The 16,016-nt window shown below is 70.7% G+C and overlaps 1 protein-coding gene across 2 annotated transcripts; it reads right to left on the minus strand.

Annotated features, from left to right (window-relative positions):
* Nucleotides 1-1,007: 1,007 nt before the first annotated feature.
* Nucleotides 1,008-16,002, minus strand: EBF4 (EBF family member 4). Of its 2 annotated transcripts, XM_075148299.1 has the most exons (16): nucleotides 15,861-16,002; nucleotides 15,554-15,617; nucleotides 15,433-15,488; nucleotides 14,887-14,960; nucleotides 14,016-14,084; nucleotides 9,030-9,111; nucleotides 7,898-8,015; nucleotides 6,761-6,894; nucleotides 6,556-6,682; nucleotides 5,793-5,881; nucleotides 5,159-5,224; nucleotides 4,471-4,648; nucleotides 4,210-4,392; nucleotides 2,979-3,182; nucleotides 2,542-2,617; nucleotides 1,008-2,427 (listed from the first exon to the last, which is right to left on the minus strand). In XM_075148299.1, the coding sequence occupies exons 1-15, from the start codon at nucleotides 15,930-15,932 to the stop codon at nucleotides 2,547-2,549; spliced, it is 1,587 nt and encodes a 528-aa protein (XP_075004400.1). In that variant the 5' UTR covers nucleotides 15,933-16,002; the 3' UTR covers nucleotides 1,008-2,427; nucleotides 2,542-2,546. The 2 variants fall into 2 exon arrangements, with proteins under 2 accessions (XP_075004400.1, XP_075004399.1); XM_075148298.1 differs by having other exon boundaries at nucleotides 6,556-6,894.
* Nucleotides 16,003-16,016: the final 14 nt, after the last annotated feature.

The raw sequence follows: 16,016 nt of genomic DNA on the forward strand, positions 1-16,016 counted from the left end.
ACTGCTCGTGGGAGCCCCCGCCCCAGCTGCTCCCCGATGGGGGCAGCCCCCCACATCCCCCAGGGGCCAGAGGAGACCCCTGGGTAGGGCCGGGAGCTCCAGGGGTGCTGTGGCGCTCGCCCTCCTGGTTGCGTGGGTCCTGCATCCTTGCGTGGGATGCCCCTGTCCCACTCTGGTTTCGGGGCCCTGGGCAGTGCTGCCGCGGGCACTGACCGATGCCCCCTCCCCTGGGGTAGCACCTCTGGGGGGGGTACCCACCTGTGGACTTCAGAGCAGGCTGGGGGCGGGGGCTGTGATCCATCGGGACCCGCACTCTCAGCTGGGCTACGCTGGCCCCGGCCGTGGGGGGGTCCAGACCCCCCTGTTCAGCCCTGCGGCAGCACCGGTGCGTGTCTGTTCACTCCCCTGGCATGCAATGAGCTGCAAGGCCTCAGCTGCCTTCGAGGGGGTCCCTGCACGGGTGCTGCCCACCCGGGCAGGGCTGGGCGATGGTGGGGCGGGGCACAGAGACCCTCCCACTCCTGCCCGGTCGAGGCTTGGGGGGTGCCTGAGGGGCCGTGGGCCGGGATGGGGACATGACCCCACGTCCCTCTGGGGGGTCTGACCCCGCAGGGCGGGGGGGGGCGCGGGGCAGCTGCCCGGGGGTCCCACGGGTCCGGCGTGGGAGGGAGCGCTGCGCCCGCCTTTCCGGGACTCCGGCAATGGGAACAAGCTGGGGGGCCGAGCCGGGGCTGAGCGCTTCCAGCTGGGGTGGGGTGGGACCACCGCTGGGACCCCGAGCTGCTCGGGGTGCGGGGGCAGGACCCCGGGGGGCTGTGGGGTGCAGGGTAGGTGCTGCCAGAACAAGGCAGCCTGGTGCTGGGGGGAGGCGCGGGTGAAGCCCCCCCATCCTCTCTCCCTGGGGCTGTATCAGCCGGGACCCCCACGCATTCGGGCTGGTGTCACCGACCCCGGGGGTGTCCCTGCGCGCCGCCCCCTTCCCTGCTTACAGACCCCCGGAGCCGGTGTCCTTCTGCAAGGCCTTTTATTTCCATGTCAGAAAGCCCCCCTGCTCCGAGGGACCCCGGCACTGCCGTCCTGCGCCACCGCCGCGGGGGGACCGGGACCCCGGAGGGGGATGTCCCCAGCCCCAGGACCCCCGTGGTCACCCCGGGCAGGGCACGGCGGCGTCACCATTGCTGCGGCACACGGCAGCACGAGACATGGCGGGGGGACACGGGCCACCCCTACGGGTGGGATACGGGCAGGGGGGAGTGGGGTGGGTTTTTTTCCCTTTTTCTTTATTTACAAAATTCCCGGCCGCTCCCTCCCGGCTGGGAGGACAGGGAAAACCCCGGCGGGGGGAGGCAATGCCAGGGCCGGGGGGTCTCCTGCCTGCCCTGCCAGAGCCCCTGCCCACTGCCGCGCCTGCTGCTAAAAATAATAATAATATTAATATTAATAATAATAGTGATAATAATGAGAAAAGAGCTGCGGTTGTGTCCTGGGGCAGCCAGCCCCGGCGGCTGATGGGGCCGGGAACGGGGCCGTCCCCACGCCGGGGCTCGGGTCGGTGGGCCAGGGCGGCCCAGACCCCCTGCCCGGGCAGCGCCAAGGCCCCGATCCTGCGCGGGGGCAGGCAGAGATCCGGCCTCGGCTGCCCGGGAGCTGCGGGTGGGCGGCTCCAGATGTGGAGCTGCACATCTGGGGAGAGAGTGCTGGCCATGGTGGTGAGAGAGCCGGGAAGCGTGGGGGAAGCTGGGTCACATTGGAGCATCCATCCCACCCCCGAGCATCCACCCTGCCCCAGAGCATCCCTCCCGCCCTGGGGCATCCATCCTGCCCTGGAACATCCCACCATCCCCTCCCGGAGCATCCGTCCCTCCCCGGAGTACCCCTCCTGCCCCAGAGCATCCATCCTGCCTTGGAACATCCCCCCCTCCTGCCCCGGAGCACCCATCCCTCCCACCCCGGAGCACCCATCCCTCCTGCCGCCGAGCATCCTGCCCGCGGCTTCTGCTGCTGCCGCCCCCGCGGGTCTCGGTGTCTTTCTGAGGCTAAACCCAGAGCGTTTGGGTCATTCCCGGGGGCTCCCCCCAAGGCCCCTCTCTGGCCCCAGGAGGGGCTGCCTGCCGAGCCGACCCGTGCCAAGCCATGCCAGCGCTGGCCCTGGCTGGGGTCACCCCCCCACCCCAGGGATGCCCCGCTGGGGGGTGCAGCCCCCGTCCTGCGAGGGGGCCAAGCTCTGCAGGACCGGGCTGAGGCGACCACAGGGCAGCAGGGTGGGGGGTCCCGCAGCCCCACGTGCCCTGACCCCGGCAGGAGCCCCTGGGAGCGGGTCGGAGGGGCCGGCACCACTGGGCTGCGAGGCCACGCTCAGTCCCGGTCCATGTCGCGGCTCCGGCGCCGTCCTGGCTCACATGGGCAGCACGAGGCGGCCTGGCACGGCTGCAAGGGAAGGCGAGGGGTGGGCATGCCGGGGCGGGGGGTCCCTGCCCTCCTTGGCCCCGCTCCCCCTGCCCGTCCCAGCGGGATGGGGGGCCCGTGCATCCCAGGACCTACTGTGCTTAGGAATAGGCTAGTCCCTGGAGCGGCCGCGCAGGCGTGTGGAACTTGTCTGAGTCCTCAAAAGCTGGGTCTGGGCGGCGGGAGGGAGGGAGGCAGAGAGAGAGGGTGAGCCGAGGGTGGGGGAGAGCGGTGGGCCTGGGGGACAAGGGTGGCATGGTGCACCCATCCCTGCGGTGCAGCCCCGGCCATGCCCTGGGCGCAGGGAGGAGGCGTGGAGTCAGGCAGGGGTGCAGGCAGGAGAGCGCAGGCAGCCTGCGGGAAGGGATCTGCAAGGCTGCAGGCAAGCACCTGCTTGGGCAGGATGCAGAGAGCAGGGTGGGCAGGGTGCCGCCGGGACCCCCCCTCCGCGGGGCAAGGGGGATCCGCGGGTGGGCTGGGGTGGGCAGGGAGCCGCGGGCAGGTGAGGGCAGCCCTGCCCGCACTGGGCTCACCTTGCAGGCTGCTGCCGCTGGTGCTGGCGCAGGCGGGCGGCGGGGAGGTCTGCGGCCGCACCACGGGGGCGAAGGCGCTTTTCTGCTTCACCGCCGAGATCATGTTGACGGGGGAGAAGGAGAAGACCCCGGAGGGGGTGGAGGCGTTGGTGCCCGACGGGAGCGTGATGGAGGAGGCGCCGAGCGGGGGGCTGGCGGGCATGACTGCGGGGAGAGACCCACTCAGGCCGGGCAGAGCTGGGGACAGGGCATCGCTCCCCGTGCGGGATGCCAGCACACTCCGGTGACACCGCGTGGGACCCAGCTTGCAAGGGCTGGGGCTGGGGCTGGGGCTGGGGCTGTCTCAGCTCAGGTCACTGTGCTCCCACTTCCCCCTTGCCCTTGCAGCCAGCTTTGGGGACACCCCGGCACTGGTGCACGGCTTTGGGGATGCCCCGGGACCGCTGCACAGCTTTGGGGACACCCCAGGGCTGGTGCATGGCTTTGGGGATGCCCTGGGGCTGATGCATGGCCTTGGGGACGCCCCGGGGCTGGTGCACGGCTTTGGGGACGCCCCGGGGCTGGTGCATGGCTTTGGGGACGCCCGGGGGCTGGTGCATGGCTTTGGGGACACCCCAGGGCTGGTGCACGGCTTTGGGGACACCTCAGGGCTGCTGCATGGCTCTGGGGACACCCTGGGGCTGGTGCATGGCTTTGGGGACACCTCAGGGCTGGTGCACGGCTCTGGGGACACCCTGGGGCTGGTGCATGGCTTTGGGGACACCTCAGGGCTGGTGCACGGCTTTGGGGACACCCCGGGGCTGGTGCACGGCTTTGGGGACACCTCAGGGCTGGTGCACGGCTTTGGGGACGCCCCGGGGCTGGTGCATGGCTTTGGGGACACCTGGGGGCTGGTGCACAGCTCTGGGGACACCCTGGGGCTGGTGCATGGCTTTGGGGACACCCTGGGGCTGGTGCACGGCTTTGGGGACGCCCAGGGGCTGGTGCACAGCTTTGGGGACACCCCAGGGCTGGTGCACGGCTTTGGGGACACCTCAGGGCTGCTGCATGGCTCTGGGGACGCCCCAGGACTGGTGCACGGCTTTGGGGACACCTCAGGGCTGCTGCATGGCTTTGGGGACGCCCCGGGGCTGGTGCACGGCTTTGGGGACGCCCCGGGGCTGGTGCACGGCTCTGGGGACACCCCAGGGCTGGTGCATGGCTCTGGGGACACCCCGGGGCACCAACTCACTGGCGTAGGGGGAGTTGGCGGTGGAGCCGTTGAGGAAGCTGGGGGAACCGGGCACCCCCAGGCTGGCCATGGTGCCGCTGCCGTAGCCGTTGATGCCGGCGGCGCCGCTGTAGCTGCTCTGCTGCGGCGTGGAGCTGGGCACGTAGCCCCGCGGCGAGACGCTGCCCGTGTTTCGGGAGTAGCCTGCGGGCGAGAGGGGCCGGGGGTGGCATGGGACGGGCAGGGACCCCCTCCCGCTGCCCAGCGCGGCCCCCAGCCCACCTTGCTCGGTGCCCTGCGGCGAGTCGCCAATGTTGACGGCCAGCTGGCTGCCGAAGGAGTTCACCCCCATCATGCCGGCGGGGCCGTGGGTGCCGGCCAGCGAGGAGAGCTGGCCGGGGTTGCGGGGGACGCTGTACAGCGCCTCGGCGATGTCTGACGCTCGCTTCAGGATGATGTCCTGGGACGGGGAGGGACACGGGGACGGTGTCACCCCACGGCACGCGGAGCCTGGAGTGACCCCACGGCTGTGCTGGGCAGCGATGGGGCAGGGGGGGCTGAGACCGCCCCAGCTCGTGTCACCTCCCAGGGCACCCCGAGCGTCCCCAGGGCACAGGACGGGCTGTGCAGGGCAGCGATGGGGCAGGGGGGACCGAGACCCCCCAGCTCGTGCCGCCGGCCAGGAAGGACGTGGGAACAAAGGTGGCTTTGGAGGCGCCAGCCCCACGGCCTGACCCGGCGGCTCCCCTTCCCCCGCAGGGGGGCTCGGGGGGCCCACAGCGCTGACTCAGCGCCCGAGGAATCCTGATGTGAAGCAGATGTGGGGCCGGGAGCCCGGGGCCGGCTCCTGCGTCCCCGCTCCAGCGCCACGGGCTCGGGGTGCACACCCCGCCGAGCGGGCAGGGTGGGGGGCCGGGGGCAGGAGGGTGGGACGAGCCGGGGGGGCCGGCGGGCGGGGGGGCCGCGGTACCTGGTTGCTGTGCGGCATCCCGTAGAGAGCCTCCACCAGGTCGGCCGCCCGCTTCAGCAGGACCTCCTGGGCAGGGAGCGGGACGGGGCTCAGGGGGGGCCCGCACCCCCGCCCCGGCCCCGTCTGCACACGGGGGACACGCAGGCACCCTGCCCCGCCACCCCGCCACGTCCCCGCGCCGGTGACACAGCCCCACGCCAGCACCTCCCCGAGCTGCCGTGCGATGCCCAGAGCCCCAGCCCAGCGCTGCCCAGCATCCCACAGCGGACCCACGGGGCTGGGACCCAGCAGGGACCCATTGCGTCCCCCTGTGACCCTCCCTGCGTCCCCCCCATGGCCCCCCCTGCCCTGGGCTCTGCCGGGGGGGCAAATAGCACGGACACCCGCAGACAGCGGGAGCTGAGGGTCGGGGAGCCAGGCCAGCCCAGAGGCTGCTCCCGGCGCCGGGGGGGACACAGGGGCTCTGCGTCCCCCTCCCTGTCCCTTGGTCCTCTGGCACTGCCAGGGAAGACCCCTGGGTCTGGGTGAGGTGGTGCCCAGCACCCATGGGAGATGGCGTGTCCCTGCCGGCACCCAAGGGCGTCACCGGGCGCAGCAGAGTGACCGTGCCAAACCCTGGGCAGGGGGTCCCTACCTTGGGGAGGCGCTCGGGGTCCCCGGGGTGCCGGGGGATGACCTTCTGCAGCCGCTGGAACCCGTAGTCGATGGTGGGCTCATTCAGCGCTGCCGAGAGAGAGGGGCTCAGTGGCTGCTGTGTGCGGGGGCCGCCCCGGCCCCCTGCCCTGTCCACATGGGGAAACTGAGGCACGGACTGTGGGGCGCAGGGCTGAGCTGTGGCGTAGCAGGGGGGAGAACCCCACCTCCCGCAGGGACACCCCAGCTGTCCCCCATGTCCCCCACCCATGCCAACAGCCCCTGCACCCCTTCCTCTCCCACCCCCTGTCCCCCATCCCTGCTGCGGGGGTCCCGAGGGGACGGGACGGTGCCGGAGCGGGGCAGGAGCCGGGGTGATGCGCTGCACGGCACGGAGCTGCACGGGGTGAGGAGACTGCCCGAGCCGGCGGCAACGTGCCTCGGCACACGGCATGTGGCCACCATGGTGGGACCGATCCTCCGCCGCACGCTGCCCTGCTCACACCCCTGTGTGCATGATCCCCTAGTCACAACCCTGCCCCCCAAACCCCTCCTGCCCCTAACCCTGCCCTACCCCAGACCCTTGCCCTACGCCCGTCCCCTTGCACCCTGCCCACCCCCTCGCCCTGTCCCTGCAGCAGGGCCGTGGCGGGGGGGCCCCGGTCAGGGCAGGGCTGTGCCCGGGGGCGGGCAGCGGGCACGGGGATCCCCTGGGCGCTGTCCCGGGGGTCTGCGTCCCCTTCCCGGGGGTCTGCGCCCCTCACCGGTGTAGACGAAGCGTCCCGGAGCGCCCTTGCAGAACTGCTTGGACTTGTAGGAGAGCGTCACCTCCACCACGCCGGGGATGTGCCGCGGGGGGGTCTGCACCCGGATGGCGTGAGGCGTGATGAGCTGCGGGGCGAGACGGGGCTCAGCCCGCGGCCGGGAGGGTCCCGCCAGCCCCCCGCCGCCCCCCCTGCATCCCCCTACCTCGCTCCACACCAGCATGGTGCCGAAGACGACCTGCAGCCCGTCGAAGAAGTTGTCCCCGATGACGATGACGGTGGCACCTCCGGTGGTCCAGCCCTCGCTGGGGCTGATGGCTTTGATGCAGGGGGTGGCTGCTTCGGGCGGGAGGGGAGAGACAGGGCAGCAGTGAGTGTGGGGGCGCGCGGGGCGGGAGCGGGGGGCGCCGGGGTCGGGGCCGGGGGCGCGAGGCTGGGGGAGAGAAGGCAGAGAGGGAGAGCAGAGGCAGAGTGAGAACCAGGCAGTGGCGAGGGGCGGGGGACAGACACGGGCGGCCATGGATGCACGGACACGGACAGACGCCAGGCGGGAGCAGGGGACGGGGGGCACGGGCGGGCTGGCACTGTGGGATGGGGGGGACCAGGCCGTGGGGGACAGATGGGGACGGTGGGGAGGGGATGGGGGTGGTGGGGGAGAGCGTGTGCAGGGGACGGCGGGGGGGTGGAAAGAGCATGCACAGGACAGACGGACAGAGAGCAAACAGGTCAGACGGGCGGACAGGGCACGTATGCTTTGGACAGAAGGACACAGACAGACACGGTGGGTGCACGGACGGACAGAGCGGTGGACAGACAGAAAGCACCCGGGAGGGCAGGACAGCCTGCACGCGTGGGACAGACGGTGGGACGAAGGGACAGACAGAAAACGCAGCTGCACGGCGGGTGGATGGAGAGGCCGTGTGTGTGTGCTGGGCGGCCGGACAGACGTACAAGGCATAAACACGGGGCTGGGTGCCCCCCTTCAGGGCTGCCCGGGGTGCCCACTGCACCCGGCAGGGAGGTGCCAGGGCCGGGGGAGCTGCGGCCTCCGAGCGGTGTGGGGCAGAGCTGGGCGCAGGCACGTCCCCGCGGGGGTCCCGGCACGGGGACACGGCCGCCGGGGCTGCCGGGGCTGCCCTGGCAGCGTGGGGCACGCATGGCTGTGGGGCCGGCTCCGGCACGGCCGGGGCAGGGGATGCTGCCGTAGGAGCAGCACCCACTGGCATGGACGTGCGTCTGCCCCTCCGCATGGCCATGCACACGTGCTGGGGCACGGCACACGCGTGTGCGTGGACACGTGCTCCGTGTGCGCGGGCACGCTGGGCGCCCGGCAGGGACTCACCTTCGGAGGGGTCGAGGCGCCGTGCCCGCCGCCCGTGCTTGGAGTTGTTGTGGACGAACATGTTGTCGGACACGGCCAGGACGTGGCCGTCCACGTTCACCGTCGTCGACACGACCACCTGCGGGACAGCCGGCTCAGGGCCACCGTCCCCCCGCGCCCCACGGCCGCGCCGCTGCCCGGCCCCGGGGCCACTGCAGAGGATGGGGGCTGACGCGCCCTTTCCCACGGGGACCCCTGCAGGGTCCTCCCCCCCACGGGTATGTCACGGGTCCCCGTGCTTGTCTCTAGTGTCCCCCCCGCACCCCTGAGCATCCCGGGACTGTCACAGGTGCCTTCCGGACCCTCCACGCCTTGGTGGTGACACGCGTGTGCAAATCTGCAGCTGTGTGGCCGTGCACGCCTGCGTGTGCATGGGTGTGCACACACGTGCACGTGCCCAGGGATGTGCGTGGGCACGTCTATGTGCCTGCAGGAGCACACGTGCATGCATACGTGTGCGTGCGCGTGTGTGCATACCTACGTGTGCCCCCATAACTGTGCAGCACGCACCGGCCCTGGCACTGCCCCGGCGTCAGCACCAGCCTGTCACCGTGTCACCGGCCGGGGGGACCCCGGACCCCAGGGGACACCCCAGCCCATCCCCTGCACGCCCCCCCACCCCCCCCCGCACCCGCTCCCCCCCTCCGGCATGGACTTGGCTGCTCTCCCGGAGCTGCTTGGCGCTATGCAAATTGGATAGGTCGTTAATCATGTAAAAATGTCACAATTATCATATCTTTACGAGAGGCCCTAATGAAGGCGCCCGTGCTGGGTGGGGGACGGGCCGGACCCCCCCCCCCCTCTGCTCCGCTCCCGAACCTCCAGCTGCTGTGGGGAGAGCTGGGCTGCGGGCAGGGGCACGGGGGGAGTGTGCGGGGGGGGCGAGGGGAGCTGGGGGCTGCAGGGGGGGCAAGGGGAATCGGGGTTTGCAAAGGGGTCGAGGGGAATTAGGGACTCGATTCCCCATTCGGGGAATCGAGTCCCTAATTCCCCTCGACCCCTTTGGGAAAATATAGGAGGTCTCCAACCCCATCCCCTCCTGCACCCCAGTGTGCGGGGCAGGGTTTGGAGTGGGGGGGATCCCGGTGCTCACCTGGAAGCGCCGCATATCCCGGGGGTTCCCCGCATTCTTCAGGCAGTTTTGGTTGCATTTGAGGAAAAACTTGAGGAAAAACCTGGGATGGAAGGAAAGAACCCAGTGGTCGGTGCCGGCAAACCAGGGGGTCTCCACGATGTCTCCCCCCACCCCCCCACTCCATCCCTTGGTTCCTGGCGCTGGAGCAAAGCAGGGGTGAGAGCCCCTGCTGTCCCCAAATGGAGGTAGCACCCTGCATGTCACACCATGCACTGGAGACGTGCGCGGGTGCTCCCCACCATGCACGGTGTCCCGTGACACACACGTGTGCACGCACCATGCAGAGGTGCGCACAGACGAAAACACACGCCGCGTGCACGCACGTGCACTGCGCGGCTGCAGGGACCCCGGGACGTCCCGTGGGACCCCCCGCCTGTGTGGGGTGCTGCCTCTCCCCACCCACGGGGGTCTGGCAGGTGCCAGGCAGCATCCCCGAAGGAAGATGGGCGGGCAGGAGGACGAGCTGATGAAATATTCAGGCTGCTTGTCCACAGCCCCGTAATCAGCCTCGGCCCCTCAATAATTAATGGGCGGCAGCGGCAGCGCTCACGCTAGGGGTGGGACGGGAGGAGAGCGCGTGGGGATCACGGTGCACACGCGTGGGGATCACGGCGCACACGCGTGGGGATCACGGCGCACACGCGTGGGGATCACGGACCCACGCTTGGGGGCACGGCCAGACGTGGTCCCCCAGGACGTCCCCCCGGGATCTCCCTGGGTGGGGTGCCCCTGCGCACACCTGGGTGCACACCGGGACTCCCACCCCATGCATTTTTGGGCACCGGGGTGAGACCCGCTGTCCCCGTCCCCAGCCATGGGCCACCCCACGGTGCACGGCCAAAGACAGGCACAGCCACGGGCACCCAGCGTGGCCACACACGGGCACACGGGCACGCTCACCCTGCACACACACGTGGCACACACACACACACACCACGCTGTGCCAGCTCACTTTGCTGTGGCACAGCACCGCACTGCGCCAGCTCACTGCACCGGCCCCGCTGACTGCACGGCGCCAGGTCACTGCCGAGTCACCACAGCATGGTAAGTCCCCGAGCTCTGCCAGGTCACCCCACCGTGCCAGGGCACTGTGCCGTGCCAGGCCACCGTGTCCCCCTGTGCCACCTCCCGCCACTGGCCTGGCTCGGGGCAGCCCGGCCCCCTCGCCGATGCGCCGGGGCTCTGCCCTGCCCACGCAGGCAGCCCTGCGGCAGGGCCTGGGCACTGCACGGGGCTGGTGCATCCCACTGTGCCGCCTGTCCCCATCCCACTGTGCCATCCTGTCCCCATCCCAGCGTGTCATCCTGTCCCCATCCCAGCATGCCATCCAGCCCCATCCCTCTGTGCCATCCAGCCCCATCCCTCTGTGCCATCCTGTCCCCATCCCAGCGTGTCATCCTGTCCCCATCCCACTGTGCCACCTGTCCCTATCCCAGTGTGCCACCCTGTCCCATCCCACTGTGCCATCCTGTCCCCATCCCACTGTGCCATCCTGCCCCATCCCAGTGTGCCACCCTGTCCCATCCCACTGTGCCATCCTGCCCCATCCCACCGTACCATCCTCTCCCCATCCCACCGTACCATCCTGTCCCCATCCCACTGTGCCATCCTGCCCCATCCCACTGTGCCATCCTGTCCCCATCCCACTGTGCCATCCTGCCCCATCCCAGTGTGCCACCCTGTCCCATCCCACTGTGCCATCCTGCCCCATCCCACTGTACCATCCTCTCCCCATCCCACCGTACCATCCTGTCCCCATCCCACTGTGCCATCCTGCCCCATCCCACTGTGCCATCCTGTCCCCATCCCACTGTGCCATCCTGCCCCATCCCAGTGTGCCACCCTGTCCCATCCCACTGTGCCATCCTGTCCCCATCCCAGCGTCCCATCCTGCCCCATCCCGTCTCGGCAGCCTGCCCTGGCATCTCATCTGAGCATCCGCCCCTGGCACCCTACCCCAACATCCTGATCCAGCACCCTGCCTTTGTATCGCACCCCAGCACCCCAGCCCAGCACCCTGCTCCAGCCCCCTGCTTCGGCCCCCCTGGCCCCCTCCCCGAGGGCTGCAGCGGGGCTGGGGTGGGACGGGGCGGGCAGGAGGGGGCACAGGCACCCGGCGGGAAGGTTCCCAGGGCCCTGTTAGCTGCTGGTGGAGGCTGGAGGGAGGACGGGACCCCCAGGGGCAATGGGGCACCCGGGGACGTGGGCACCCCTGGGACCCCCTCGGATGCAGGTGCAGGGATGGGAGCAGTGGGCGCAGCCTCCCCAGCCCCAAACCCCCTCCAGCCCCATCCCTGGGGGGCACGGTGGGCACGGGCCGGGGGGCACACAGCCCCTGGGGCCATTGGGCCTCCCCAGGGGACTCTGGGCACCTGTGGGACCCCTGAGCAGAAAGGGCACCCCCAGACCGTGCCCCTGGGGGGGGTCCTCCCCTCGGCCAGTGCTGGGGCACACGGAGAGCGGCTCCCACACCCGGGATGCTGCCCACGGGGGGACGGTTTTCCCGGGCAAGGGGCAGGAAGAGGGGGACCCCCCGTGTCCCCCCCTCACCCGCCGCCTGGCAGGTGGTAATCAGGGGAAGGAAGGAGCTGGAAAACGGCAGGAAAACACCCCCCCCCCCCCGCCAGGAGATTGACAGGGGCAGCGTGGGGCTGGGGGGGACCCCCCGACCCGCCCGACCCCCCCAGCCCCCCGGCCCCGGCTCTGCGCTGCTGGGGGGGGATAATCCTGAACCCCAGGTCGGCCTCGTCCCCCCCGAGCGGCAGCCGCACATATGGGCCCGGGAGTTAAAAATACAGGCGCTGTGCATGCATTAGCATCCCTAATGCACAGCGCTCCCCATTTAATATGCAAATTCCCGGCGCTGCTGCCGAACACCTTCTGTTCCGAGCGCATAAATTTGAATTTGCAATTAGAATAATCTTGTATAATTAATGAAAAGCGTCAATTTTAGCTCCTAAGTAATTTGATTAACATGTTGATAGGGCACTTATCTGGCTCTCTAAACCAGTGGGGCTGGGCGTCGGGCTGGGGAGCGGGGCTGGGGGGGCCGGGGGGAGCGGGCGGCGGGCTGGGGACCCGCCTGGCCCCGGGTGACCCCCGCGGGCCCGGGGGACGGAGGAAGACGCGGGGGCACGGGGGAAGCCCCTGGCTGCCCTCAGCACAGAAGAGGGACAGGGATGGGGATGCCACCAGCCCGGGGTTGTCACCTCCCCGGAGCACGGCCCCGGGGGGTCCCTGGGGAGAAGGGGGCTGGGGTGGGCTCGGGGGACACTCGCGGATCGTCCCCCACCCCACAGGCACCCAGGGCTGGGCTCAGCCCCAGCCTCCAGCACAGGGGGGTCACAGGGCACCCTGGGACTCCCTGCGCACCCCAAAAGCACCAGCACGGGGTGCAGCACCCAGGACACCCACGGGACAAGGAGGTTGAGGGGGGACTCTGGGACGCCGTCACCGGGAGGTTTGTCTTGGCTGGGCCGCGGCAGCCGCATCCCGCGGCCGTGCCGGCAGTTCCGGGGCCGCGATCCCCACAGCTGGCCGGGGCACAGCTGGCCGGGGGCGGCGGGGGGGCGGCACAGCTGGCGGGGGCCGGCGGGGCAGGGGGAGGCCGGGGCTCGGGGACCTGCCGCAGCGGGGCCGGCGTCAGCCGGGGGTCGGGGACAGGGGCTGTGTGAGTAGGGTCTGCGCCGTCCCCTGGCCCCAGGGACCCAGGCACCCTCCAGCACCCCGGGGACTCGGTGCAGGGGGAAGCCACTCACAGGGACCCCCCTGGGACCAAGGGACCCCACTTGCAGGCAGGGTGAGGCGAGGAGGGGGCACAGCGCCCGCCAGCCCCCACCCTCCCCGCCACGTCCCCCCGGCCCCAGTGCCGAGGTGACTGAGCCCTGCAGAGAGAGCCGGGACCCCTAAACCCCCCAGCACCCTCAAAGAGCCTGGGCTTCGCTTGGCGTCACCAGGGAGGTGCCACCATGCCAGGAGATGGAGAAGGACTCCTGCGCAGGGACAGAGGGATGGGGACACGACCCGCTGGGAGGAGGGACAGAAGGACAGACGGACAGATGTGTGGGGTGTGGGGGTGGGGGAACAGCCCAAGGGCCGGAGAGAGGGGTGGAGAAGGGAGGGGGAGAGGGAGGGAGAGGAGAAAGGAGGGAGGAAGGAAAGGACAGGTGAAGGGATGGGTGGATGGATGGAGGGAGAAGGACAGTGGCTGGAGGGAGGGAGGGAGGGAGGGAGGGAGGGAGGGATGGAGGGATGGAGAAAGACGGGGGGTGGATGGAAGGAGCGATGGATGGAGGGAAGGATGGCTGGATGGAGGGAGGTGGGGTCTATGCTGTCCAGGGAGGGCAGAGAGACAGGGCTGCAGACAGACAGACAGACGCCCGCCCCAGTGTCCATGCCCACACCAGCGAGCGCTGCCTGTGCTGGGCTGGGCTTTCTGCCCCCCCTCGGCGCTGTGCCCTGGGTCCCAGCCCGGCAGGGAGGACGGGTGCATCCCTCACCATGGGGCACACGCCTGGGGACACCGTGCAGCACCGGGGTGTCCCTGCGGCACGTGGCCTCGGCGCGGGAGCGGGGCTGCCACGCGTTCCCCGGCGCTCGCCGAAGTGGCTGGATGCCGCCTGTATTATTTATTTGTTTGATGCGCGTCGGAAGTGCCGCGCTGACGGCAAACGGCGCTTTCCCCATCTGTCACGGCTGGCTGTCACCGCAGCCCGGCGCGGGGCCGGCAGCCACCGCAGCGTGCCGGACCGGGGTGCACCGCGCGCCCTCCCAGCCCCCACACGCTGTTCCCCCAGCTCATTAGCACTAACGAGGCAGTGCTCGCACCCGGTCCCCAGCCCTGGGGACGCCCCGCCCCAGCTCCCTGGGGGTCCCCCCCGCTGCTGCCCCCCTCCCTCGGCCCCAGCGAGGAGCAGCGGGGCCCCACGCCCGGTGTCCCGGTACCTGTCGATGATGACGGGGTCGGAGGGGGTCTCGTTGCGGTTCCCGCAGCTCTTCTTGTCGCAGCAGCGGCTGGGCACGGCCGGGGAGAGGAGTCAGTGTGAGGGGAGCGGGGAGGGGGCCAGGGCCAGCCCCACACCCCCCAGCCCCCAGGGGAGAATCCGGCAGATCCCCCCTTTCCCACCCTTGTGCCCCCCACCATTGCTGCAGAGCAGGGGGGTCCTGCCCCACGGCGGGATGGGGCGGGGGGCAGAGGTGCAGAGGGGACAGGCGGGTGCCCCACAAGGGCCCAGGGTGCTGGGCTGGGGGGGGGCCCCCAGGACAGGGACACTGGCTGCATGGTGCCAGGGCATGGGGGGCCGTGGCAGGGAGGGCACCCCTGGGGTACCCCCCTTACCACCCCCACCCCACACCATGGGGCTGGGCTCTGATTTGGGGTTCTCTGGGGCTCAGGGTGAACCCCAGCCCTGGGAAACGCTCAGTAAGCTAAGGGGGGGGTCCAACCGGGGGGTGCCCTGGAGCCCCCAGGGGCTCCACGTCACCCATGGGGGACACGGCAGAGCCGGGCTTGTGCCGCCGCTGGCCGACAAACACGGCAGTGCCGGCCCTGGGGAGCACGGCAGGGAGGGGGGGCCCGGCCCTGGCATCGTTAGCGCGGCTCCTGGAGATCAATTAGCCGCGCTGGCACGGAGCGCTAATTTGCACAAACACCGAGCACGAGGGTGGTAAACAAGAGCGGCGCTAATGGGGCACGGGGGACCCCGCGCTGGCAGCAGGCAGCTGGGGCAGGCAGCGCTCGCTGCCCGCCCGCCCAGCCCAGCACCCCCCTGGTGCCGCCAGACCCCCACGGGACCCCCACGGGACCCCCACCTACCTGCACATGATCTCGTGGGTGAGGAGGACCCGGCACATCTCTGGGTTCTTGTCCTGCCCCTCGTAGATGATGGCCTGGGGGGGAGAGAGCGCGCAGGGGGGTGCCACCGCCTCCCGGCACCCTGCCTGTGCCCCGCCACCGCGCCACGGACCCACGGACCCTCCCTGGGTGACCCCGATGGCAGCCGGGGTGGGAGCAGCCGGTGGGAGGGGGGCCGGGCAGGGAGCGCTCGCGGGTGGGCGTGCAGCCGTGCACACCTCCAAGGAGTCGCGTGGGTGCGTGAGCACGTGTGCATGCGTGTGTGCCCGTGCACGCGTGTGCCCCTGTGCATGCACAGCTGCGTGGCCTTGCACACCCGCATGCGTGTGCACTGAAGGAACTGCCGGCCTTGCACACCCGCATGCACGCACACGTGTGCAGGCGCACACACGTGCCCGCCCGGCACTCCCACGTGTGCACACGCGTGTGCAGATGGCCCTGGGTGCTCGGTGGCCGATGGGGTCGGGGTGCTAGCCCCCAGCCCAGCCGCCCCCCCTCCGGCGTTACCTGCTTGGACATGGAGTCGATGAGGCGGACGTAGAGGTCCTGCTCGGTCCGGAGCCCTGCGGCGAGAGGGGAGGGGTCAGCCCTGCCCACGCCCCCCCCGCCCCCCGGCCCCGGCACCCACCGTTGCTGTACAGCAGCTGGAGCCGGTAGTGGATCCCGTTGTTGGTTTTCTCGCCGTTCTGCTCCTGGGGGGAGGAGAGGGGACATCGCGGTCCCCTCTCGGTGCAGCCCTCCGCCAGCCCCAGCCCGGCCCAGGGCTGTGGAGCCGCCCCGGCAACTCCCCACACGTGCAATGAGTTTGGGAGAGGTCTCAGCCCCTGCACCACAGGCTCCCGCGCCCCTCCACGAGCGGGGGGATGGCCGGGCAGAGAGACCCCGGCCCCGCCACAACCCCGTCCCCACCACAGCCCCGGCCCCGGGGGTCTCACCCGCTCCTTCTCCACGAAGTCGATGAAGGAGGTGCGCTCGATCTCCACGGGCTGGCCCTGCCGGTCGTACATGGCCAGGACGAAGTGGAAGAAGTTGGATTTCCGCAGGTTGGAGGGGGGCTGCTTCTCAAAGTGGGCTCGGGCCAGGCCCACCCC

Source organism: Calonectris borealis, chromosome 4 (assembly GCF_964195595.1).
Source record: "Calonectris borealis chromosome 4, bCalBor7.hap1.2, whole genome shotgun sequence".
Lineage (NCBI taxonomy): Eukaryota > Metazoa > Chordata > Aves > Procellariiformes > Procellariidae > Calonectris > Calonectris borealis.